Source organism: Puma concolor, chromosome D2 (assembly GCF_028749965.1).
Source record: "Puma concolor isolate L17-30 chromosome D2, mPumCon1.1.hap2, whole genome shotgun sequence".
NCBI lineage: Eukaryota > Metazoa > Chordata > Mammalia > Carnivora > Felidae > Puma > Puma concolor.
The window spans coordinates 57440352-57467318 of record NC_141677.1 but is presented as its reverse complement, the minus strand read 5'-3'; the positions used below and the strand labels follow the sequence as shown (position 1 = coordinate 57467318).

The 26967-nt window shown below is 47.0% G+C and overlaps 2 protein-coding genes across 3 annotated transcripts in view; one reads left to right on the top strand and one right to left on the bottom strand.

Moving 5' to 3' along the window:
* Nucleotides 1-5602: 5602 nt before the first annotated feature.
* Nucleotides 5603-8259, bottom strand: FRAT1 (FRAT regulator of Wnt signaling pathway 1). The gene has a single exon (XM_086680527.1). It carries the CDS (start codon nucleotides 8022-8024, stop codon nucleotides 7176-7178), a length of 849 nt encoding a protein of 282 aa, XP_086536653.1. The 5' UTR covers nucleotides 8025-8259; the 3' UTR covers nucleotides 5603-7175.
* A 1059-nt stretch (nucleotides 8260-9318) lies between these two features.
* ARHGAP19 (Rho GTPase activating protein 19) overlaps nucleotides 9319-26967 on the top strand; it is an 81926-nt gene continuing 64277 nt past the window's right edge. Inside the window, exons 1-3 of one of the 2 annotated variants that reach the window (XM_086680528.1) lie at nucleotides 9319-9748; nucleotides 10721-10829; nucleotides 12735-12943. In XM_086680528.1, coding sequence (XP_086536654.1) covers nucleotides 12768-12943 — 176 coding nt within the window. In that variant the 5' untranslated portion in view covers nucleotides 9319-9748; nucleotides 10721-10829; nucleotides 12735-12767. Of the gene's footprint in view, nucleotides 9749-10720; nucleotides 10830-12734; nucleotides 12944-21544; nucleotides 21650-26967 lie in introns of those variants that run through there. The other variant, XM_086680529.1, reaches the window with a different exon arrangement.

Here is a 26967-nt window from a genome sequence, read left to right as displayed (position 1 = left end):
ATGACTCCAGCCTAGGGAAGATTTTTGGGAAAACCTAGGAAATCATTTGTCACCCGTGCTAGGTTGTGGAATCTAATTTCGCTGGTAAAAAAGAAACAGGCAAAAAGGCAGGCCAAAGGTAACAAGAAGATAACCAGCTTGTGATTTTTTTTTTTAAACCCACCCAAATCAATAAGTCAAACAAAGTGCCTGAACAGCCTATCGACTGGGGTTGTGAATTTTACCTTCTATGAGTCAGTTAATTGATAAGAGGGAGCAGTTAATAAACTTGATACCAGATTTAGTTTCCATTCTATTGTGGCGTAAGTTGTAGCAGAAGGTTCAGAGAAGAAGGATTCCTTCACACAACAACAGAAACACACCAGCGATCCCAGGCATGATGGGTTATACAAAGTGGTTTCAACAGCCAACTCTCAGGTGCCCAGCCTTGCTGTGCTAGGAGTTTGTGATGTAGGTGCTGTCACGTAGTGGGCACGTCACCCTTGTAATCCCCCAGAGCCCTGCCCTTCAGACCTGTGCAGACGGGGCATCTTGTGCCTTCTTGCCTCCTCAGGCAAGCTTACCCCTGAGAACATCTTCAGTTTCTCCCTCTGCACATCCTCCATGGCCGTCAGACAAGCTCAAGTCTCTCCTGGTTGAGCGAATCCTTCCATTGGCCCAGTTTTTCCTTTTTAGCTGCTGTCCCTCCTTTCTCATCTTCTTTGAGTTTCTAGGAACCACAGCTCCTCACTATGCCCCAAGCACCCCACTCCCCTGGCCTCTATAGGTCTGTTGAAATCGCCCCATTTGTTTGCTCTGCAAATATTTACTAAATGCCAATACCAAAGCAGCATTACTAAATGCAGCTATGTTTTGGGCAGTTGGCTCAGCATTTTTACTAGCATTAGCTCAGTGAATCCTCACAACCCTGTGAGGCAGGGACTTTATTACTATCGGAATTCACAGATGAGGAACGTGAGGTTAGGTGAGGTGAAGTGACTGGCCCGAAGTCACAGGAAGGAGCTTTAAAGGAAAGATCCAGAATTGCCACCCAGGCATTCTGGCTCCAGAACTGACATTTTAGTTGCCACAAGGTACTCTATGGAGGCCTGTGGGTTTTTCTGTTTTTTTTTTTTTTTTTCTTTTCAAAGTGTGTCTTGTCTTTTCATCTCTCTCTTCCCACCAAGGCCCTTATCACCTGGTGCATGGATGTTATAACAGCCATGCAACTGATCTAGCTTACCATAAATGTCCCCCCTCAACCTCAGACCATCCCCTACACTGAGTGGCCTGATAATCTGCCCAACACATCCTCTTCATCTTGTCCTCTGCCATTAAAGAATATCTAATCTCTTTGGGAAGGGAAGACATTCACATATGAGTTCCTGAGATAACCCTATAATGACAGTAAATATAATGAAGAGTAAGAACAAAATGAACTCCAAGATCACTCCCCGCGAAGAAATTACATGAGTTTCTCAGTACAGGTTATACACGAGTGGACAGAGTGGGCACACAAAACTTCAGCTGAGCCCTGAATTTGAATTAGAAGGATGGGTTTTATTTATTTATTTTTAATGTTTATTTTTGAAAGAGAGAGCACAAGTGGGTAAGGGACAGAGGGAGAGGGAGACACAGAATCCAAAGCAGGCTCCAGGCTTTGAGCTGTCAGCACAGAGCCCGACATGCGGCTTGAACCCACGAACTGTGAGATCATGACCTGAGCCAAAGTTGGACCTTGGTCGACTGAGCCACCCAGGTGCTCCAGAAGGGGATGGGTTTTCTGATGGGGGCGTTAAGAGCTGTGGTCCCAGGCTGTCCTCAGCACAAACCCTCCCCTTTGTAATATTTCCTGCTGCTCCTACTCTACTAGTCCTGATCTGCTTTCAAGGTTTGGGATGAAGGGCACTGCCACCCTTTTCAGATTAAACCTCATCTAGACTGAGTAAAGGGTTCTCTATACTTCCCTTAGCACTTACCTATACAACAGGGGCGTATGCTCAAGCACCTAGTCTTCAGAGGAAACAGGTTTATGCTTTTGAAGAAACAGATGGAAGAAGTCCTTTTTAAGAGGCAGGATTTTCCACAAAAAACAAAGTCGTGACCTTCATGCAATAGCTTCCAGATACAATGTCTTATTATTCGAGGGTTTATTGTTTGCTATTTACTTCCATGCATTATCTAATTGAACACTCACATAATTTTTCCAAGGTAGGCCCTTCTTCTCCCATTTTGCAGATGAGTTCATTGAGCTCATTAATTAGGTTAGTGACTCTGCCCCAAATCACACAGCTGCCTGTGTGGAGGCAGGGTAGGGCTGCCTGCAGAGCCCAAGGTCTTATCTATTATTACTTCTGGGAAACTGTTAAGGGCAGGTCACTTGTTCCCCCATCAGTGATGGATGGAAAACCATGAAGATGTACTGCACGGGAGAGGTTTTGCCCCTGGGCCTGCAGGAGCCTGCACCGTGTTCAAACGAGTGCACCTCTGAGGGGCAACCGCTCTGGGCTTCTATGGCTAAATAGAACTATGGTAGCACTAGACTGCCTAAGGCTGAGCTCTCCCTGGGCTGACATTCTGTGATTACTGAGCATTGGTGGAAGAGGGGGGAGCTAATTGAGTGAGTTAGTAATTTAGTTGCCAGGGTAACTCTTTTCTGATTGGAAGGAAGGGATCACAGGGTTCAACACAGACTTTGCTGGATACGAAAGTGGTGTCTGATCTTCATTCCATGTCTTTGCTTATGAGCTGGAAAAAGAAGGGCGAAAACTGAATCCAAATATTGTAGCGTTTATGCCTAATTTAGAATGAAATCCTGGGGTGGCAGACTGTGCAGTTCTCTGTGAGGTGTGGCATTCCTTTCTCCACATCACTCGTTACTTGCCAGTTTCCGTGTTTTTATTTTGTATTTTTCTCGTTGACTTTCTAGCTTGGTCTTTTATCTCATCCAGGCTATTTTCTCTGGCCAACTAGCTGTCTTCATAGGACGCTGAACATTTTCTAAGAATATGGTTGTGGCATACCTGGCTTTCCCTAGCTCAGCCTAGGGATCTGGGGTATGTTTTTCAGGGTGCCAGTGGCAGGGCCACCATCTTGGACAATTACAGGGGTGTCACTCACATTGTAGTATATGTGCGGAGTTGTGCAGTGAACGATATTGGACTGTGTATGACGGTGTTAGTCTATTGGAAAGAGGCCTGAACTGGGAGCCCAGAGACCTGGGTTCTAGACTCTGTTAGGCCTTTGACTTTCATAAGTGACTTTGGTAGGTGACTCTGTCCTGTTCCCTTATCGGACTATTTTTCCACCTATATATATATATATATATATATATATATATATATATAAAGTGGTCTAATAACTTAGCAATCATTTGTGTAAACCTTGACTTATTTCAAAAAAGATTTTGGGGTGACTAGTAAGGCCTGAAAGATTTTTTATTTTTTTTTTTTTAATTTTTTTTTTTTCAACGTTTTATTTATTTTTGGGACAGAGAGAGACAGAGCATGAACGGGGGAGGGGCAGAGAGAGAGGGAGACACAGAATCGGAAACAGGCTCCAGGCTCTGAGCCATCAGCCCAGAGCCCGACGCGGGGCTCGAACTCACGGACCGCGAGATCGTGACCTGGCTGAAGTCGGACGCTTAACCGACTGCGCCACCCAGGCGCCCCAAGGCCTGAAAGATTTTTTAAAAGCTGGACAGTTTAGGATTATGGTGCGTTTAAAGTGCCTGGTAGTAGAGATTAGTTTTCTCCAGTTGTCCTTTTAAATTTATTTATTTTGAGAGAGAGAGTGTGCAAATTGGGGAGGGGGCAGAATGAGAGAGAAAGAGGGTGACAGCAAGAGAGAATATCTTAAGCAGGCTCCACGCTAAGCATGAAGCCTGACGGGCTTAACGGGGGCTCGACACAGGGTTCACTCCCATGACCTTGTAATCGTGACCTGAGCCAAAATCAAGAGTCAGATGCTTGACTGAGCCACTCAGGCTCCTCTCCAGTCTTCCTTTAAGGAGGGAGTAGTACTATGTGAACCCCATGGTTGAGTCTGGCCTTAATTGATCATTACAAGCCAGCACGGCCGGTGCAGTGGCATCAAATCATGGCCAGTTTGGCCCTCGATTACCCCTAACCCTTTGACCTCAAGGAAATCCCATCCCCAGTAAGAAGCGGAGCTGATGACCCCAGGCGTACTCCAATGCTGGAGGAAGTCAGCACGTGACCACTTTCCTCCTGCTCAGCGCCCAGTCGTGGCAGCCACCTACACTGTTGGAGCGTCCCCTTCCTCAGTGTTAGAGCCTCCATAATCACCCTTCCCTTGCTGAGCCCCACTGGACAAGCCTCCCACAACATTTTCTGGACAAGGTGTAGGGAACAGCTGGCTTGGTGCGCTCTGGAGGTGTATCTCAGACTATCAGGGGCAGAGAGAATGGGGAGGTATAGACAATAGGCATGGGGTCCAGAAGGGAGTTAGAAAGTCAGGACTGTAGGGGTGCCCGGGTGCTCGGTTCGTTGAGCATCTGACTCTTGATTTCGGCTCAGGCCACGATCTCAAGGGTTCATGGGATAGAGCCCTGAGTCGAGCTCTGCGCTGACAGCAGGGAGCCTGCTTGGGATTCTCTCTCTGCCCCTCCCCTGCTTGCATTCTCTCTCTCTCTTTCTCAAAATAAATTGAAAGAAAGAAAGAAAGAAAGAAAGAAAGAAAGAAAGAAAGAAAGAAAGAGAAAAAAAGAAAGGACTGTATCCAGAAAGCACTTTTGGGACCATGGCATGCCCTTCTTTCATGAGAAACCTAGGACCCAGTCATATGGCTACCAAGGGACACTCCTGGGAAGGAACGAGTTGGGACTAGAGACTGTTTTTCTCCAGTATGTGCCAGTCACAGCAAACTTTTCCACATCTCACTTCTCGTCTATTGTACAGAAGGAAACCAAAAGCCCACAGAGGTTGAGCAACTTGTCCGAGGTCCCCATTTAATAAGTGGCCTTGAACCCTGGATAATATGTTGCCTAGTGTGGCTCCTTCCTGGAGGGAACAGGCTGAAGTAACTCAGAAAGGGAGGGATAGAGACAGGCCATTATGTCACCGCTCCTGGAGAGAATGGCAGCAAACATGCTAAGAGCAAAGAGAGGAGTCCTTTCAGACACTGCCAGACAGCTTTCCCACCGTGGGTTTGTATCCTGATCGGCCGCTAACCAAGAGCTGCCCCAGCCTTAAGGGCTGCCTTGTGAAACGAGTCCACTTAATGACCATGTTAGAAAGAAAAAAAAAAGTGATGAGCCTCCCAGTCTGCAGTGACAGGCTGAACTGATGTCCTTTGCTAATAGTCAGAGGCAGCTTCATAAAACTCCATCACTGACTAGTAATCCAAAAGGCTCTAAGGTTTTAGTGAATGGGATTGGTCCAAAACCTGACCTCACTTTCATTTAATTTCATGCCAGCACCAATACACGCCCAGCCACACAGACCCTGCTTAACTAGTGAGCCGCTCAGACACAAAGGCGCTCTAATTACCATCCACAAGGCAGGCCGACAAGGATTTCAAGTGTTTTTAAGGTTTATGGATTAGAGAAATGTGTTCTCTGCATCTTTCGCACTGAGGGCAGGTAGAAGATAAAACCCAACAATAAACCCAACAAAAAACCCAACGCATTTATTAAAAACAAGTATTTCAGTTAAGTTAAAATCCTACAATCAGGATAGCCACAATTCCAGACACTCCGGTGCGAAGTGTAGATATGTCAATAGCCACATCTGGATGATGAACAAGCCATTGAATCTTATAAAACTACAACACCCACAAAACGGTTTTAGATCCCTCAGAGTAAGTGAACAGTATGTTAAAGCTCTTTACCACGATTCACAATGGCAAAGCCTGCAGCTTCTCCGTTTGGAGGGTCACATTTTCTACTCGGTTTCCTTCACTTACAAAGGCGAGCTGGCATGCCTGGGGGAGGGGCAGAGGGAGGAAATCAACTCCGTCTATCCAGGGAATTGCAGCTGTTATTGCAAATGGCCCCGGAGAGTCCATTATAAGCTGCTGTGCGAGGCTGTGTCCCCGGAGTGCGCGTCACGTGGCGTCTCCCCAGCCCCCAGCCCTGGCCCCAAGGAGCACCAGCGCCACCCACTTGGAGTAGGACAGCAGAGCCGTGGGGGGAGTGCAGGGACCCGAGGCTAAGACTCTGGGCAGTTTCTGTGAAAGCCCAGGGCGCGGCTGCCCGCAGAAGGCACCGGCGCCCGTCACGTCCCCGCCTCCCCATACCCGCGGTGGCCGCGGTGCGCGTGTCCTTAGGAGACTCCAGTACTTGCAAAACACCGAGCTCTTCTCCGGAGTACAGGCAGAACCCGGCAACTCTTCTGCTCTACTGGAACCCCGGAACCCTGCCTGCGCTCCGGAAACAGTGACCTTGAACCCGAGGAGGAGAGGGACGGCTGTGAAAATATTTTAGAGAGGAAGGAGGGTTCACTCCACGTCGCACCTTACCTTTCCCCAGCACCGCCCGCCCCCGCCTCCCGTGCCAATCTCGCACACCTTTCCCTGCCACGCTGAGAACCGCAGCCAGTTGCAAAACGGGGGACAGAGAAAACATTACTCCTACTCAACTCCCAAAAAGTCCTTTCATGGTACCGCGTGTTTTGTATTAAGAACCAGCACCCAAAAGACATGAGATGCTTTTTTTTTTTTTTTTTTTTAAGAGTCACAAATTTTCAAGTCTGGCAGTTTGAGGTTCTCCCTGAAATGACGGTCTACTCATGTTCCCCTCCCCCAAAGTGGATCAGGAACCAGCCCTGAAAAGGTAAAGTAACTGGGATCATCCTCGTCTTTCAGACGCTCGGCGATCCCGAGAAGCGTGGAGTGTGGCCACACGGTCGCCGGGCTGAAGGGCTCCGAGAGGCTGCGTGGAACTGCAAGCTGCACCGCCGGGGCTGGTCAAGCCAAATAAGGAGTCCTACTGAATATGAGCTTGGGAGTGCGCTCTGTAATCTGCCTCACAAATAGGGCCAACCAAGCTGTTTCAAACACACTGGAGCCCTCCATTAATTCCCCAAGGAAATATTCGCGGTTTTTCCATTCCTCGTCTGCATTAGCTTATTTTCCCGTTTCCAACTGCGCGAGTTCACCAGTCTGAATAGGGATGCAGCCCTCAGCGGAATCCCTTGCCCTCCTGGCAGACGCTGGCACTGTGGCCACTCGGGGTGTTAGCTGCCAGGTACCAGAACGCCGTCGCCAGTTTTGAGCTGCGCCCTCCTCCCAGACGCGCCGGGGTCGCTGCAGGCCGCGCGAGGGCTGTGGGGCGAAGGGGGCTCATGCACTGGGGCCGACAGAGGCCCCGTGAGCGGGCGCTGGGGAAGCTTTGCGTGTAACTGCAGCCGTCGCGAATGAAGCCTCCGCACAGCCTCCTTGATGAGGTTCCCCGAGAGCACCAGCTGCTGCAGGAGCCGGTGCGGATCGTCGTCGCCGGTGCGGGATTCAAGCTGGGTCCCGCGTCGCTGTTGTAGGCGGCGGGAGGCGGCGGCGCCTCGCAGCCAACCTCGCCGGCACGGGCCGGACAGCGGCTGCGGGGCGCCCCGCTTGTTGGCTCCCGAAGGCCCATCAAAGCCGGGATGAGGGGCCAGTGGGGACAGAGCGCTGGGGCCTGCGGCGAGCTCGGCCACGAAGTAGGGCGCAGCCCGGCCCCGCACGCGGCCGCGGTCCCCGAGGGCGCAGCGCAGGGCCCCCGGCGGCGCCGGGCCCACCGCCTCGGCCGGCGCGGGCGGCAGCAGCAGTGGCAGCGCAGGGGGCCGGGCCTTGTCCGCCCGCACGGCCGCCGGGGGCCGCGGGGGCTGCAGCGGCAGCCCCGGGGGCGCGCACGGGGAGGCCGGGCTGTCCTGAGCCGCGTCCAGCTGCAGCGCCTCGCCGATCTGGGCCACCAGCAGGTCCACCTCGCCCGAGCCGCCCAGCGTCACCGACTGCTCCAGCAGGAGGAAGCTGTCCTCCTCCTCCTCCTCCTCCGCCTCCCCCTCCGCTTCCTCGCCGGCTTCCTCTTCCTCCTCCCTCCGACACGGCATGGCCCCCCGCCCGGGCACACGGAGCTCGGCGGCCGGCGCTGGCGGCTCGGCGGCCCGCCGGGCTCGATGGGCCGCGGCGGAGCGGGGAGCGGTGCTGAGGCCGAAGCGGGAGCGGGGGCCGGGGCCGGGGCCGGGGCCGGGGCCGGGGCGGACACGGAAGCGGGAACCCTCCAGGCACTCGCGCCGCGCGCCTGCAGCCGCGGGAGCCGGAATCCTACCGGCTCGGGTTGATTTGTAAACAATGGGTGACGTCGCCGCCGGGCCCTACCACCGCGCCAGGACGGGGGTGCGCTGTACGGTTGGGGGGCGGGGCGCCCGCTGGGCCCGGGTGCAGGGTGAAACCTTGCTGCTTTTGAGTCCACCAACCCTGAGTGGTGTGTGCAGGAGCGCACTGGCTTGCGGATACCCGCTCTGTCAGCCGGGCGTGGTTGGCATTTCCAGAAAATGAACACCGGCGTGGACTCAGTTGGTTTCTTCCACACACAAGCACAGACACTTACACCCACACACTCCCCTCTTTTAGGCGCGTCAACTCGTCTGGATTTGGCATTTGCGCTTTTGAGGTCCCGGGTGCCCGCGTCTGGGAAGTGATGACCCGGCGAGTGAAGCGAGGATGGAGAGAAGGGGTCAGGCGAGAGATCTGTCTGGAGATTAGGGAAACGAGGCTGACAGGGATGAAAAGGAAGCCCAGGACCTTGTGGTGTGATGGAGTGCGGGGGGCGGGCGGTGGGTGGTAGAGTTAGAATAGGCAAAGAAAGGACACAGAGCAATGTTTCTTGACCAGGAGCATGGGTATATGGGGCCTGGACTGGGGCTGACATTCCTGGAGAGGAGGAGGTCGTTGGTCTTGGGCGGTGGGTGTGTGAACTGAGCTAGAAAGTTCTAAGAATGCCTCAGCTCAGCAGCGGAGTATCTTCTCTGAGGGGAACACAGGAGAGGAAAATAAGCTGTTTGGATGAAAATGGAGATATGGATCAGTTTAACTCTTCAAGATATCATGATTGGCTTAATGATTAACCAAGACTTCATTTTTTAAAAGGAGGAGGGGGGTCGCCTGGGTGGCGCAGTCGGTTAAGCGTCCGACTTCGGCCAGGTCACGATCTCGCGGTCCGTGGGTTCGAGCCCCGCGTCGGGCTCTGGGCTGATGGCTCAGAGCCTGGAGCCTGTTTCCGATTCTGTGTCTCCCTCTCTCTCTGCCCCTCCCCCGTTCATGCTCTGTCTCTCTCTGTCCCAAAAATAAATAAAAAACGTTGAAAAAAAAATTAAAAAAAAAAAAAAGGAGGAGGGATGGAAAAATGATTCTTCACTGCCTCGTTGCCTGGGGGTTTTAGACCTTTATTCAAAATCCCAAATCCCTCAGGCCTAACTTCCAAACTCTACACTTGTAGGTGGCCAAGTGTAGAGGCCCAGCCTTTACAAGCCAATCAGGTGAGGTATACTATCAGCGTGAGAGAAATATTCAAAACTGGATTATGGTGATGGTTGAACAACTTAGTAAATTTATAAAAATCATTGAATGGTCTCTTTCTTTAAAAAAAAAAAAAATTAACATTTATTTATTTTTGAGAGGGAGAGACCAAGCATGAGAGAAGGGAGCTGGGGGACAGAGAATCCGAAGTGGGCTCCACGCTGACAGCAGAAAGCCAGATGTGGGACTCGAATTGACGAACCTTGAGATCATGACCTGAGCTGAAGTTGGACGCTCCATCGACTGAGCCACCCAGGTGCCCCTCTCTCTTTTCCTCCAAATAGTTATTTATTTATTTTGAGAGGGAGAGAGAGAATCTCAGCACAGAGCCTAATGTGGAGCTGGAGCCCATAAACTGGGAGATCATGACCTGAGCAGAAACCAAGAGTGGGTTGCTCAACCTACTGAGCCCCTCCCTGCCCCGCCCCCCCCAGCCCCTGAATGGTCTCCTAAGATGAGTGAATTTCATATGTAAATTATATGTCAATAAAGCTGTTTTAAAAATTAACCACAACACATGCACACACAAATACAGAAGCCAGGCAGAAGGGGGCTACTTTAGGATAGGCAGCAGGAGAGTAGCCTAATTTAGAAAGGGAGTGCCAGAGGAAGAGACTGGAGACCGTCCAGATGGGGAGAAACAAGGGTCGTGGTGGGCAGTTCCAAAGATGCTAATTACAAGAGCAAACCTCCAAGGAGAGATGGGGTGGAGGGAATAGGTGGGTAATTGTTTAAAAAGTGTTGGGTTTATTCTTGCTAAGTATGGAGAGAAGAATGTGGGAATAAAGGAAGAGGCAGTTTGAAAAAAGCCAGGGAATTTTTAAATCTTGGAAATGGGGACTTCTACAGGGTGTCATAAAATTCATCATCTCTTTTTAGTAGATTCCTTAGGATTTTCTATATATATTGATCATAACATCTGCAAAGAAAGTTTTACTTCTTTCTAGTCTGGATGCCTTTTATCTTTCTTGCCTAGTTGTCCAGCTAGAACTCCTAGAACAATGTTAGGTAGAAATGGTGAGGGCAAGCATCCATGTCTTGTTCTTGATCTTAGGGTAAAGCATTCAGTTTTTCATCAAGTATGACGTTGGCTGTGGGTTTTTATAAAAAAGATGGCTTCATCAGGTTGATAACATTCCCTTCTATTCCTGGTTTGTTGCGCATTTTTTATCACGAAAGGACCATCCCCTCATTTTAAATCACTATTCTTTTTAAAATTTTATTTTAGAGAGAAAGAGAGAGAATGTGTGCATGCAAGAATGGGGCTCAATCTCACAACCCAGGGATCCTTACCTGAGCTGAAATCGAGTCGGGCGCTCAACTGACTGGCCACCCAGGTGCCCCTTAAATTATTATTCATGTGAATGTACAATCAAGGCAGGCATTTATTAGCTTCAATATTCTGAATCTACTTATTTAAAAACTTAAGATGTAAATAATTGGTAGCAGCTTACAATTTGTGTTTTTTAAAAATACTTTTATGTTTACTTATTTTTGAGAGAGAGAGACAAAGTGCAAGCAGGGGAGGGGCAGAGAGAGAGGAGACACAGAATCTGAAGCAGACTTCGGGCTCTGTGCTGAGACACAGGGCTCAAACCCATGGACTGGGAGAGCATGACCTGAGCTACAGTCAGACACTTAACCGACTGAGCCACCCAGGTGCCCCTTGAAGACATTATTCTAAGTGAAAGGAACCAAACGCAAAAGGCCACATATTGTAGGATTCTATTTATATGAAATATCCAGAAAAAACAAATCCACAGAGACAGAAAGTAGATTAATGGTTGACAGGGTAGAGAAGGGGATTAGGACTAACTGCTAATGGGTCGGGGATTTCTTTTGGGGTGATGAAAATGTTTTGGAATTAGTGGTGATGTTTGCACAATGTAGTGAGTATACTAAAAGCCACTAAAATGTACATTTCATAAGTATACACTTTAAAATTCACCTTAGAAGGCATCTGGGTGGCTCAGTCGATTCAGCGGCCGACTCTTGATTTCGGCCCAGGTCATGATCTCATGGTGGTGGGGTGGAGCCCCGCATCCAGCTCCTCACCGGGCATGGGGCCTGCATACGGTTCTGTCTTTCCCTCTGCCCTCCCCAGCTCGTGTGGGTGCATGCTTTCTAAATAAATAAATAAATAAATAAACAAACAAACAAGTAAATAATTCACTTTAGATGTGAGATATATACCAATTTTTTCAATGCTAAAAAATATTAATGGTAACATCTAGGTGCTGGGTAATAGGGTAGTTCATTGTCAAATTCTTTCACTTTTGTTGACTGCAAATTTTTAGAATAAGATGCTAGAAAAAAATAAGCCACAGAAAAGAGCTGATTAATTTTACGGCTTTCTTCAGAACTGCCCGGGACACGGGGTGGTGGTGGTGGTGGGGTGCTCAGGGCTGACAACTGGGAAGGAAGGGAGCAAGGAAACACCCTGCTGGCAGGTTGCCTGCTACACGGCAGGGGAATTGTGTAGACTCATTCTCCAGTGTTGAAAGAATGTAGACAGTCTGCTGCAGGCTGACCAAATTCTTGCCCACTGTGGAGGATTTTAAACTGTATGGCAGGAATGAGGCTTGACACTATTTTCAGAGGCCAGCAGCATCCCTGAGTGCTGAGCGATGGGTAGACATGGGCTCGCCTCTTTATCAGTCCCTTCATTGCCACCCAGCGCCCACGCAGGGAGGCTGGAGGAACTGAGCTGGTTGGAGGTTGGGGTGGGGGGGGTATGTGTACAGAGAGAATTTAAGAGATTAGGGGATTCACACTGAGGTGCAAAGAGGTGCTAATGAGATATTAAACACCTCTCGGGGGAGTAGCGCTGAAGAAGCTGCAAACTGAGAGGGCAGAAGTTGAAAATGTCTTGAGGCTGCTGATAGGGTGGGAAAGATAACTGGCCACTGGTTAAATGGGACAGTGGTGTCTGTAACTCAGTAGTTAAACTGGATGAACGGCTTTGGGCTAACAGTGATGCAGCAGTGTGAAATAATTTTGCCATTCATAAAGGTAGAAATGACTCAAGACTGGGGAAGAGGTTGAGAGGGATGCAGCTGGCAGGTGGAGACTTGAGTAGTGCACTGAGCTGAATGAAGCTCCCTCCACGTTCCTGCCTGCCTGGAACCTGTAAATGGGACCTTATTTTGGAAAGAGGGTCTTTGCGGATGTAAGCAAGTTAAGATGAGGTCAAACTAGAGTAGGGTGGGCTCTAATGCAGTGGCTGGTGTCCTTGTTCAAAGAGGGAAATTTGGACACAGAGACGCACAGGGAGAATGCCACGTGTCCGCAGAGGCAGAGATTGGAGAGGTGTCACCACCAGCCAGAGAACACTAAGGATTGTCAGCAGTCACCTACGGAGGGCACGGAACAGCTTCTCCCTCAGAGTCCCCAGAAAGGAACCAACCCTGCCAACTGACCCCTTGATACTGGACTTCTGGCCTCCGAAACTGTGAGAGAATCAATTTCTGTTGTTTTAAGGCACCAGGTTTTTGGTAATTTGTTACGGCAGTCCCAGGGAACTAGGAGTGATTTCAAGAAATTGTGTAAAGCATGTAAGCCATGGAGAAATTTATTGAAGGCTCTGGGGGAGTTCTGAGAATCAGTGGAAAAAATTGAAGGGCCGAGGGCCTCTCTGATAGATGTTGGGTTATGCGAGGCCCAGCGACATCTGCCCTGAGAACAGGAATAAAGAATGAAGAGATAAAAAAAACAAGGGGCCAAAAACCCCTTTTTGTGTGTTCATCATATGTAAAATAAAAAAAAAAAAAAAAAAAAAAAGCCATATCGGGAACACATCTCCACAGGGATTATTAGGATGACCCCATATAGGCTGATGCAGTCAGCACTCACATTTCTGGAACTGCAGAAAAGCTTGCGCTGTCCTTGCCAAAGGGACGGCAGCAGGAAGGGAAGAGAAGGTGTCCAGGCAGGTGGTCTTGGATCTGCAGAGGTTTGGGGACTGTCTGGATGCCTGGGACAGCAGTGGAATCAGCAGAATTGGAAATCAGGAGACACAAGGTCAGGTGGCCTAATTCAGTCTTTTTGAAAAAAGATTCTAGTTTTAGTTATTTGACTAGATAATATAGCCACGTGGTTGAAAATTCTAAAGGTCAAAATGGGAAAAGTGCAAGTTCTGACCCCATCCCTGTTCCCAGCCACCCGGTCTCCCAACCTGGAGGCAAACCATACAATCATTATTGTTTTTTAAAAAATTATTGTTTTTAATGTTTATTTATTTTCGAGAAAGACAGATCACGAGTGGGGGAGGGGCAGAGAGCGAGGGAGGCACGGAATCCGGAGCAGGCCCCAGGCTCCAAGCTGTCAGCACAGAGCCTGACGCGGGGCTCCAACTGGCGAACCGCGAGATCATGACCTGAGCGGAAGTAGGACGCTTAACTGACTGAGCCACCTAGGTGCCCTTACCATCTATTAAAGATATGTGTGTGTATGTGTGTGTGTGTGTGTGTGTGTGTGTGTGTGTGTATCTTTGTATTTGTATTTTGCCTCCCTTTGTTAGCTAGAGGCTTTAACAGAAGCTGCTGTTTGCTTCCCAGCTACCATTCTCCCCTTCGATGGACCCCACGTTATGGAAGCACGAGGGCTCTAGTATCACACTTTTGAATTTCTCTGGCAGCTGGATGGGGCTATGTGATGACATTCTAGCCAGTGAGCTAGAAGTCAGAAGTATAGAAGTGCCGTGTGGTACTTTTGGAAAGTCACCCTAGTAGAAGGGGGCCAAACCTTTCTTTTTTTCTTTCCTCGTGTTGCCTGGAATGTGGATGTGTTAGCTGGAACCCCAGCAGCCACGCGGATCTATGAAAAGAGCAGTGCATTTGAAGGAATCTCAAACAACGTCTGAAGAGTCAAATGCAGTCTTAGACTGCCTACCTCTGGATCTCTTTTCTGTGAGGAAGAAATAACATTCTACCTTGTTTAGGCCAAGCAGAAACTTTGTGAAGATAATGCTACTATAATCAGAAAATCTGCAAAGCTGGTTTGGAGAGCAATGCCAGTCAGGCAGGCCTATGAGAAATACTCAGATCAGGAACCGAAGCCGATAATGATAGTAGCTACCACATACTGATTATTCTTTCTAACAGTTTTATTGAGACATAATTTACATGCCATAAAATTCACCCATTTAAATTGTACAGTTCAGTGGCCTTTAGTATATTTCCAGAGTTGTACAACCATCCCCATAATCTGACTTTAGAATATATGCATCATCCCCAAAAGAAACTTCGTACCTAAAAGCTCTATGGAAAAGTGCTTTACAGATGTTATTTCCTTTAGTCTTCCAGTAACCTCTAAGTTTCGTTTTATCCTCTTTATGGAGAGGAAAACCAAGGCCCAGAGATAAGAAAACTTGCCCAAGATCACCCAGACTACCAGTGCCAGGGCCAGGATTCAAACTCTGTTTTGGTTGACGCCTAGACCTGCCCTTCTCAAGCCGCTACCCACATGCTGTTACCCAGGCGCAGCGATGTGGTCTCTTACCTCTGCCTGGTTCTTGTTCCCCAAGGCCTTCAGTGACTCTGCTAGCAGTCTTGCCCTATTTCTGGTCCCACTGCGGATGCCCTTCGTGTTTCCTTGGCTGGGCGCATGCAACTTGTTTCTGGACCCTAGCCTCTTTCCCTTTAATCCACTCTTGTGGCAGATCAACTTCCTAATGCCCGATCCTGCTCAGGTTACCCACCTTTCCCACTGTGAATATGTGCACGTTGCCTCCGGAGTAAAACCCTTAGCTCCTTGACACAGTATCCAGAACTCTTAGAGGACTGGCCCTGATCCATTCTTCCAAACCTCCTGTCCTCCACCCCCACACAAGCCAGGTTCCTGTCTCATGTGTTTGGTGCTGTTCTTTGCGCAGAGAATGGCTTCTCCCACATCTCTAGCCATCTCAGTCTTGCTCAGTCTGTGAAGTGAAGCTCCTTCATGAAGCTGTCTCTGTTCTCCCCAGTAGGTGGTGGTTCCTCAGCCCTCTGCTCTCCCACCCCATTCAGTTCCCTCAGTGGGGGCTGTTAGAACATTCTTTATTTCAGTAGTTACTTGGGCTGGTCTAGACTGTAAGTCTCTTAAGTTCAGAAGTGAGAGTCCTCTGATTGGTCAGGCCTGAGTTCTTTGCCCACCCCTATAGCCAGCGATAGGGCCAGTCATACCCAAAACTCTTGGACTGAGATAGGGAAGTAGAGGATCCCTTAAGAGTTGCTGGGTGCATCAAAACAAAAGCCCATTTCCAGTATTGGCAGGATGTAGTTTTTCCAGAAGGCCTGAGCAACTTTATTGTTTCATTTATTACTTCCTTGATTTAATTGATTAACTCGTTCCTTTATTCCTTCAACAAATAGTTGGGTAAGCAAAACTAAATATAGTCCTTAACTCATAGAGCCTCCAGTCTCCAAAACTAATCAAGCAATCTATAAACAAATCTAGAAATGCAGCAGTGGTAATCTGAGATGCATTTGAGTCCCCAGAAGGTTTTCATGTTTCCTAATCGAAATGACTGTGTGAAGTTATTTTAACCGGGCAACAAGCCTTTCACAATTAGAAGTGGTCCTTTACATTCACATGTTCCAAAAGAGGTACCCTTGGACTTAATTCACACTGAAGTGTGAATAAATGAATGACTCAATGAACAAGGCCGTTCTTTCTACACCCTTGAAAGAAGATGGATCATATGGGTGGGGATGGTTGTACAGGCCTACAGAGGGCTAAAGGACAATTTCCTTCACTTTCCTATTTTGAATGGGGAATCTTACAGGCTGATTCTGAAGGCTCCCCTAGAGAACAAAGAGATAGGGGAAGCCTTGGGGCCTTTTCTGACCTTCACCCTACTTCCTAATAGCTATAGAAACTTTATGTGCAAAATTTCTCTCCATACCAAAGCAATCTCCATAAGGATGGGTTATAGTGGCAGAAAAAAGGATCCATCCAGGCTTCAGCTCACATGACTGTGGAGATAACACCCAACACAGCGAGTTCATAATGTTCCTGCCCGTTCCTGAACATCACATACATGTTACTGCTTTGAAACTTAGCCATCAGCACTTGGGGCCTCCTGACCTGAGGTCTGGGTGTTTTTGACTAGAGGGCCAGAAAGATTCCAATACAGGATAATTTGGTCAGTTTTCGGGACTTTAAACTTACTCTGCAAGACTCAGGACCACCCTAAGCCTCCCTCAGATCCGACCCCTGCGCCAGGCCTGGCTGCCTGCGATACCTTCAGGCTTTCAGAGAGTTTGTTCCTTGCCTCTGTTGAAGCCCAGACAGCCTGCCCCTTTGCCCCCAGCTACAGTCTGAACTTTCTGAGGTAGGGTTCATGGCTCAATGCTCAATGCTGAGCTCAGTGCTTGACAGATGGTAAATCCCAATCACAAATGCTCCGTGACTGAATGTGCTTCCAGTGTTTCTCTCTGCCAGCCTCTTGCCAGTGACCTGGCTGTTTCCCAGCTTGTTATCCTGGCTGGGGAAAATGACCCCCAGAGTTTTTCCCGTGGGGTTCCAGCCCTGACCCGGGTTGTTTTTAGCTGCACAGAATCGGTTCCTCTTCTCTTCACCCCATTGAGTTCCTGCCTCCACTTACCCTGTGGCCGGTCTTAAAGAGGATTCCATAGCAAAGCTGGAGATAACTTCGTTTTTTGGCATATGGAATAATGTAAGTGTTAGTCTTTGGTGTGTCTGAAGGAGACTGAATGGTTAAACTTTGCCGTAGCCCACAATAAACAGGTGTCCCAGGAAGCAAGAAAATTGGGAGTGATTTGTAGCCTACCTTTGTCCTTTAACTTTGCCCCCCTTTAGTGGGTAGTTCCCCACTGGGAGAACTTTGGTGGGAGATAGGGCTGTCCTCCAGGCCGAAAGGTAGAGGCACGTGACCTTGGCCCAGCTAATCAGATGTTCTCACTCATGACTCTTTCTCTCCAGGGATTGATGGGGAGACCTAAGGACAGATGGGAAATCAGTGGAGGGGTGAATGTGCTGAGTCAAGTGGCACTGAATGGTGTGAACTTGGCTGGGTTTTTGGCTCCCTAGCCCCCTTCCTTCCTGCCAGCTCTTCAACCTAGTATCCTCATAACAAATCCAGTTTCTGTTAGCCAAAGTCACTTTCCAGTGCTTGAATCCAGATTGATATAAACCTGTTTTATGTCTGGAGGAAGTGGTTTAAATAAACCAGGGAGTGGGGCACCTGAGTGGCTCAGTCGGTTAAGCGTCCGACTTCGGCCCATGTCATGATCTCACGGTTTGTGGGTCTGAGCCCTGGGTCGGGCTCTGTGCTGACAGCAGCCTGGAGCCTGCTTCGGATTCTGTGTCTCCCTCTGTCTCTGTCCTTCCCCCACTCGTGCTCTGTCTCTCTCTGTTTCTCAAAAATAAATAAACGTAAAAAATTAAAACAAATAAACAAGCCAGGGAGCATCTGTAAGGTGGAATACTACACAGCTGTTCAAAAGGGTAATGGCATATCTATGTGTACTGACATAGATGTCCAAGATGCCCTTCTAGGGATAATGTGTACAATATATCACAATTAATCTAAAAATTAAGGGAAGCCTGGCTGGCTCAGTTGGTAGAGCATGTGACTCTTGATCTTAGGGTCATGAGATGGAGGTCCATGCTGGGTGTAGAGATTACTAAAAAAATAACCTTAAAAAAAAAAAAAAAAAAGGAAAGAAATGCCATAAGAAAAGGAATTTAGCTTTGTTCACACTTATATTTCCAGGCCTAGAACAGGACCTAGCACATCGTACATATTCGATAAATATTTTTTTTTTAATGTTTATTTTTGAGAGAGACAGAGAAAGAGAGAGACAGACAGACAGACAGGGGATAAGTGGGGGAGGGGCAGAGAGAGCGGGAGACACAGAATCCGAAGCAGGTTCCACGCTCTGAGTGGTTAGCACAGAGCCCAATGCAGGGCTTGAACTCATGAACCACGAGATCATGACCTGAGCTGAAGTTAGATGCTTAACTGACTGCGCGACCCAGGCGCCCCTCGATAAATATTTCCTGAATGAATGTATTGTATGGAAAAAGATCTAGAAGAACATATATTAAACTGAAAATAGTTTCTTAGAGGAGGGACTAGAGGTAGGGGCGGTTGACGAGGGAGATTTTTTATCTGTATTACTTAAATTTTTTTTACAAGGGGAATATCTTCACGTATTATATGTGTCATTAAATGATATAAAAAGATGCTTGCAGTTTGTTGGAGGTAGGCAGATGGAGGTGCAGTGACATTTGTGGCCCTGGCCCTCTTCCCTGCGCCATACTTCAGAATTCTTAGGAGTCTTTTCTCTGCTTGAATATATAGTCCTCTGTAATTCTAAATTTTTTTTTCAACGTTTTTATTTATTTTTGGGACAGAGAGAGACAGAGCATGAACGGGGGAGGGGCAGAGAGAGAGGGAGACACAGAATCGGAAACAGGCTCCAGGCTCCGAGCCATCCGCCCAGAGCCTGACGCGGGGCTCGAACTCACGGACCGCGAGATCGTGACTTGGCTGAAGTCGGACGCTTAACCGACTGCGCCACCCAGGCGCCCCAGTCCTCTGTAATTCTAACCTGACTTCTGTTGTATGTGACTTATGTGTGTTCATTTTGTCTCTCCCAGTCTGTCACTCCTGCAGGGCTGGGGCCACTTTTCCATGACCTTCGGTTCAGCCAGACTGTTGGAAACAAGATGACTTTCTGAACTGTTCATGAATACCTGCTGTACAGCCATGCTTATCACCAGGCTGGCAGTCAGCAGCCAGACTGAGTAAGGATGATTTCAGGGGAGCCAGGACCCCCTTGCTTGTCGGCAGGCTCGTCGGCTGGGGAGTACTTATTATTATCCTCGTTTTTCAGAGGAGGAAGTGGACTCAGAAAGTGAAATAAGCTGTCTGGGTCACGGTTAGAAGTAATGGAGCTAGGATTTCAAAGTAGGCTTACTGGCTCCAGAACCCATGCTCTTAACTACCGTGCTGTAGTTCTCCAAACGGTAAGGGCTTTGTATAAAAATGTCATCAAAACAGATAAACCAGAAATAGAGTGGTGTGGTATTCTACCTGGTTGTAGCAGTGAAATTTTAAAGTTGTGAACATTTCTTCTGTGTGAAAACAGCCATTCAATCCAATCAGTCAGTTGATGCTGGGTCTCATGCAGCTAGGAAAAAAAAAAAACAAACAAACCAAAAAACAAAACTTGTTCCTTCTTGGGAGAAATTCTTTGCAGAATTTGAGCCTTGTGTTCCTTGCTTTGTATTTATACCAAATATGCAGCTTGGATTTTCCAAGTCTGTCGCGGGTTCAATGAACAATTTCACTGATACGTGTTTGTTGAATTGTATGTTTCTTTTCATGTATTTGTTCAACAGAGATCATCTGTTAAACATAAGACATAAAATAGGGCACCTGGGTGGCTCAGTCAGTTAAGCGTCCGAGTTCAGCTCAGGTCGTGATCTCATAGTTTGTTGAGTTCCATTCCCACATTGGGCTCTCTGCTGTCAGTACAGAGCCCACTTCAGATCTTCTGTCTCTCTCTCTCTCTCTCTCTCTCTCTCTCTGCCCCTTCCCCTCTCATATTCTTTCTCTCTCTCTAAAAAAATAAATAAATAAATAAAATAAAGCAATTTTATTTTAACACTTTCATCAAACTTTGTAAAGATTTTTTTCTTATATTTATTTTGAAAGAGAGAGTGAGGGAGGGCCAGAGAAGAAGAGAGAATCCCAAGCAGGCTCCTCACTGTTAGTGTGGAGCCAGACGTGGGGCTCGAACTCGGGAACTGAGATCGTGCCCTGAGCTGAAACCAAGAGTCAGATGCTTAATTGACTGAGCCACCCAGGCGCCCCTTCATCAAACTTTTAATATGAAGTCATCAATTGAAATAACCTATTGGATCATGAGATTCAGTTTTTGTTTTGGATTATATAATCTGAGGACTTGTTTAATCATTTGTTCAAAAACTATTTATTGAAAGGTCACTATGTGTCAGAAGCCATGGGGAGCAAAATAGATGTAGTCTCTGTGCATGTGTGGTAGGAAGTCTAGTTGGGAAACTTCACATGAAATAAATAGTCATACAAACAACTACATAATTTTAAGTGGTTATGAAAGCTATGAAGGGCGAGTATAGAGTGCTCTGTGAAAGTGTAGTCGGTAAACTGATTTAATATAGTGGGGGCCATGGAAGCCATCCCAACCACTGACATTTAAGCTGAGACCTGACCAATAATAAAGTGAAAAATGGGCCAGTCAGAAAAAGTAACAAGTGCAAAGGCTGGAGGCAGGAAGAGTTTGCTGAGAAACTGAAACACATGTGGATAGAGCTTAGTGAAAGGGAAGAATGCTGGGAGGAACCTCACAGGAAAGGATGTCCGAAGGAACCCCAAGAAAAATATCCCTAGAAAAATCCTGCATAGTAAAACAGTACAGAAAAAAACATTAATGCCTTAGGTTTACAATGTTCCCACATCTGTTGCCTCACTAGAAGTGAATCCTCACTAGAAGCCCATGAGGCAGGGAGAGCAAGCAGAATTATGATTATTTCTATCACTAAGCATTAAAGCTCAGTCAGGGACAAAGTTAGGCAGCCTTTGGTTCCATGTTTCAGACCAGAGAGGCAAAGTCTGTGGGTTCTCTGGGAAGCCGGAAGGGAGCGTGTGGAAAGAAGCAGAAGTGACCCACGGCTGTGCTGTGTGACTGTCTGAAGCAAGCGGGCTGTGAACGAAATGTAATAGTTACATACTTCTTGTTTGCCGCGCTATACCTAGCCTTCTAGGCATGTGTCTCTGTGTCATAATTTGAGCGTAGGCTGGGGATTTCTGACTTGAACCTTAAAAAGTAGGTGGAATACGAAGGGCTAATCAAAACAAGAAACTACAACCCCCAGCAGGTCTCGGGGCTCGGTCTCCTCCGGGATCCTTTTTTTTTTTTTCCGCCAGGGCTGGGGGCGACCAATGACCGTTAGTAATTTGAATAGACCAATAATATCATGAAACTGTTTAGGTTGCGGAGGGGTGGTAAAGTCACCCAATCGCATGGAAGAGGGGGGAAACACCTTAGCCAATCCGAAGGCGTGGGGGCGGGGCCGGAGATGGGGGCGGAGAAAGAAGTTTGCTGACTAAGATGGCGACAGAGGCGCAGAGTGAAGGGGAGGTGCCAGCCAGGGATTCCCGCCGGAGGTGAGCCGAGTTCTTGGTCCAGCTTCCTTGGAAACGAGGCCGTGGGCTGGTCGTACTGACGCTTTTCCTTTGGGTCATGGTGACCCAGCGGGGCCACGCTTTGTTGTTTCCTGCCACCGCGTTTCTCACCTTCACGCCTGCGGTCTGGCTCAGGAGCTGGGATCCAGCCTGGCCTCCACTTGGTCCCGTTGATGCCCTCTCCGGAGGTCTGTCCGCAGCGTTGGCTGCAGACCCACCGGTTGGTGGTGGCAGCTCTGCTTGCTTTTGCGCTGAGCTTCCTTGGTGAGGAAACTCAAGCCCAGAGCTGTTAAGCGAATTCCCTAACGTCACACAGTGCCGGGAGAGAGCTCTGTCAGTACCGCAGTATATGTGTTAAAGTCGGAGCGAGGGTTGGAGTGCCAGAAATGGGTTTGAGTTCTTGTGCCAATTAAATAAAAATTTTCGTTGTGCTTTAGAATACTTAACACGAGGGCTACCCTCTTAGTAAATAAATAAATAAATAATTAATTAATTAAAGTAAATGTTTATTTCTGAGGGTGGGAAAGGGCAGAGAGAGAGGGGGACAGAGGATCCCAAGCGACCCCACACTGACCGAGAGCCCTGTGTAGGGGCCCCAACTCACTAACCCTGAGATCATGACCGAAGCTGAAGTCAGCCGCTGAACCGACTGAGCCATCCACGCGCGAACCCTCTTAGCAAAACTTTCAGTGTATGAGATAATATTGTTGACGATAGGTACAATGTTGTACAGCATATCTCAAGAGCTTATTCATCTTTAAATTTTTTATTTTTGACAGAGAGAGAGAGACAGAGCATGAGCGGGGGAGGGGCAAAGAGAGAGGGAGACAGAAATCAGAAGCAGGTTCCAGGCTCCAAGCTGTCAGCACAGAGCCTGACGCAGGGCTCGAACTCACGAACTGTGAGATCATGACCTGAGCCGAAGTCGGATGCTCAGCCGACTGAGCCACCCAGGCGCCCCAAGAGCTTATTCATCTTGCTTAACTGGAACTTTATGCCTGTTAATTAGTAACTTCCCATTGCCCCTCTCCCAGTCCCGGCAACCACCATTCTACTCTAACGTTCTATGAAATTGACTATTTTAGTACCTCATATATAGAAGTGGAATCATTTGTCTTCCAGTACCTGGCTTATAAGGTTCATCCATGTTGTCACCTATTGCAGAATTTTCTTCTTTCTAAAAGCTGAGTAATATTCCATTCTGTGTATATACCACATTTTGCTATTCCATTCATCTGTCCATGGACATTTAACTTGTTCCACACCTTAGTGATTGTTAATTGTGCCTCAGTGAACGTGAGAGTGCCAGTAATTCTTTGAGATCCTGATTTCAATACTTTTGGATAAATACAAGCGGGATTGCTGGATCATATATAAAATACTCAGCCAATTTTTAAACCTCTCTCAGCTTCAGTGTCTTTATTTATAAATGGGCACAATGGTGTCTACTCCAGAGAATGTCAGTATTAAATTAGACAGTCCTTTTAAAGTGCTTAGACCTGGGGCACCTGGGTGGCTCAGTTGGTTAAGCATCCAACTTCAGCTCAGGTCATGATCTCACAGTTGGAGAGTTTGAGCCCCGTGTAGGGCTCTATGTTGACAGCTCAGAGCCTGGAGCCTGCTTCAGATTCCGTGTCTTCCTCTCTCTCTGCCCCTCCTGCACTCACACTCTGTTTCTCTCTCTCTCAAAAATAAATAAACATTAAGAAAAAAAATAAAAAAAAAATAAAGTGCTTAGTACTGAGCCTAGCAGGTAATAACCATTCATTATGTGATAGATTTTCTTTTTCCTGGTAGAACTAAAGAACAGATCTGCAGTTTAAGAAATCATAATTTCTACAGGCACACCAAAAGATAGCTTTTCCCAGAAAGAATTTCCAGGTGGTCTTGCCACAGCCTTGAGACCTTAGTTGTCTCAACTGATTACTTATATATTAGAATTTAGTAGAGTGAGATTATTCTCATTGCCTCAGTGTAAAGTGTAAACACTTTGGTGTCTCTTGGTGCCATTTGTATTGAATAAGAGATTCCAAGTCTTGGGAAGTTGGGTTTATGAATGGGCACTGGACTCCTTCCCTAGCTGAGATAGACATGGTTGAGTGTGTTAATATCTTACAGGGAAGAGTTTTTCACTCTTGGAGGTGTCTATAAATGGTTGATCATTGGTGCCTGGACACTGTAGAGGGGATTGATAAATTTGATGAGCTGATCTCTCATCCTGCTTTAAAATCTTGAATTGTGATGAAAACCTGAAGACAAAATACTAGTCTGTAGCAGGAGTGGTTTGAATTCCTTTAAAGGATGTTGCCAATTGAATTTAAGTTTTAAGTGCCAGGTTTAGTTATATGATCAGCAGGTATTTACAGAATTTTATTTGAATTTGAAACTTTTATCAATTTCCTATTATAAAAGAAAATTCAGGTTTCTGTAAGGCTTTTTGAGGGCAGGACACATGTTTATTTTTATTACATATTCCCGGTGCTTAGCTTTGCATAGGTAGTCAATAATGAATGAATAATAGTCTTTTTTTTTTTAAGTCTATTTTGAGAGAGAGTATGTGTGTGTGTGCTTGTGTGGGGGAGAGGCAGAGAGAGAGGGAGAGAAAGAATTCCAAGTAGGCTTCATGCTGTCAGCTCAGAGCCTGATGCGGGGCTTGATCTTAGGAACTGAGATCATGACCTGAGCCGAAGTTGGATGCTCAAGTGACTGAGCCACCCAGGGTCCCCTACCTTCAAGTTACTCTTAAGTGAACAATTCTAAAGCGGAATCCACAAATAGAAGCTATCCACTCTACCAATAGCAATATAAAAATATTTAAGACTTTCAAAGGCCAAAGAGAAAAAAGCTAAAGCAGGAAAATCTGTAGCCATTTCTCCTACGTAATTGGCAGTAGGGAAATACAGTTCAGTACCTTTTTTTTTTTTTTTTTTTTTTTGAGAGAGAGAGAGAGAGAGAGAGAGAGGGCACAAGTGAGAGAGGGGCAGAGAGAGAATCCCAGGAGGGGCAGAGGGAGAGAGAGACAGAGAAAGGGGGAAGAGAGAGAGTGAGGGAGAGAGAGAGAGAGAGAGAGAGAGAGAGAGAAAGAGAAGTGAGGCTCACCTGAAGCAGAGCACGAGCTCACCCGATGCAGGGTTCAAGCTTGTCCGATGTGGGACTTGAACTCATGAACCGTGAGATCATGACCTGAGCCGAAGTTAGATGCTTGACAACTGAGCCATATAGGCGCCCAGTTCAGTACTTTTTGAATTAAACAGACATATAATAAAAGTTCTATTATTAGATGAAGAGGGGAAATTGATAACAAAGAGTCACAAGCTTTTTAACCCCAAAACTCACGGGGAAAAAGAAACCTGCTGTGAACCTAGAAAAGCAAATGGGAACATCCAGGGTTGGAGGGAAGCATAACAAGCCATGGTAGTGATAACATTTGTCATAAGTTGGTGACAGTTAATATGCCAGCAGTGTCCAAGTTTTGGGGCCCAAGCCTGTTTCTAGAATTTAGGAACAGCAGGAAGCTTAGGAAACAACTACTTACTGGATGCTTGCATTCCATTTTGGAATTGTTTTTGGAGGATAAGGAAAGTCCTATAGATGGGGAAAGGGTCCTGTATTCTGCTAATTTAAATACACCATAGAGAGTGGAATATTGGTTACTCAACACATAATTTCCTGAAGACTTTTTGTTATATTGTTCTTCCTTTGATAAGACAGCAGTGTGGCCCTTAAGAAAAGTGATAGATGGAAAAAAAAAAAGTGAAAAATGGAACCTTTACTGATCTTTGGAAGACTTGCCTCTTCTCACATGCACAAGTGGGAAAACATGATTTAAATACCTGAATCCAGTTTTGTATTTGTGCTGTCAAATCCTATCCGAAGGGGGGCACCTGGGTGGCTCAGTTGGCTGAGTGTGGGACTTTGGCTCAGGTCGTGATCTCACGGTTCATGAGTTTGAGCCCTGTGACAGGCTCTGTCCCCCTCTCTTTCTTCCCCTCCCCCGCTTGTATTTTCTCTCTCTCTCCCTCTCTCTCTCTTTCAAAAATAAATAAACATTAAAAAATATTCTATGTGAAGGGTAATGAGGAATAGATTCTTCAATTTTAGTATATGTGCTGCCAAAGCAGGCACAGGAATAGACTCTTCAGTGATTTTTCTTTTTTCTTTTTTTTTTTTCATTTTTTTTTTCAACGTTTATTCATTTTTGGGACAGAGAGAGACAGAGCATGAACGGGGGAGGGGCAGAGAGAGAGGGAGACACAGAATCGGAAGCAGGCTCCAGGCTCTGAGCCATCCGCCCAGAGCCTGACGCGGGGCTCGAACTCCCGGACCGCGAGATCGTGACCTGGCTGAAGTCGGACGCTTAACCGACTGCGCCACCCAGGCGCCCCTCTTTTTTTCATTTTTAAAGTTTATTTATTTATTTAGAGAGAGCACAAGTGAGCAGGAGGACAGGGAGAGAGGGAGAGAGAGAGAATCCCAAACGGGCTTCACACTGTCAGCACAGAGCCTGACTTGGGGCTCGACCCCATGAATTGTGAGATCATGATGTGCTCTGAGATCAAGAGTTGGACACTTAACTGACTGAGCCATGCAGACCTGCTTCAATGGTCTTTCTTGAATCTGAATCATTTCATTTTATATTTTTATCAATTACCTGGCTTAGAGGGTTTGATCATTATATTTCTAGACAAGGCCAGTCTTGTGGAAGGAGAGGAGAAGAAGGAATAGAATTTTAAAATAATCCACATAAAAGTGGCTTACTTTTCTTTGCTTCTGACCTTTTGTAGAGTTTGTGAGATTAACAAATGTTAAAGCTGGAGGTTGCTGGTTGGTTATGTGGAAGGTCATCAGAGAGTGGCAGTCTGTTTTTGTTATTGTGAGTTCAGACACTATTTTATCCATTAGGTGGGTTTGAGGAGACTGACTCCATTCAGGCTCACAAGAAGCCAATTGCTAAATGCAAATTTGGTAATTTGCACAAAGAATATACAAGTTATGTACACCAGTTTGCCTTATTTTATCTTTGGGAGGGATACACTACAGTTGATTATATCAATGCTTATTATTATTATTATTTTTTAACAGCAGTGATCTCATTTCCTTCTTGAAGATACCCTCTGGTTACCTTGTATGAATTCTCTTAACTACACTGTTATTAATCATTTTTTAGGATGGGTTTTTTTCTAGAAATGCCAGAGCCCATCTATTTTGTGCTGATGGTTTGCTAGTTTTACCTGATAGATCAGTTGAGGTTCAACTAGGACACAGAAACTATACAGTAATTTGAGCAAAAAGTGTTTAAC

Excerpts from the sequence above, each read along its gene's own strand:
- FRAT1 (XM_086680527.1), bottom strand. The coding sequence starts at position 8,024 with ATGCCGTGTCGGAGGGAGGAGGAAGAGGAAGCCGGCGAGGAAGCGGAG.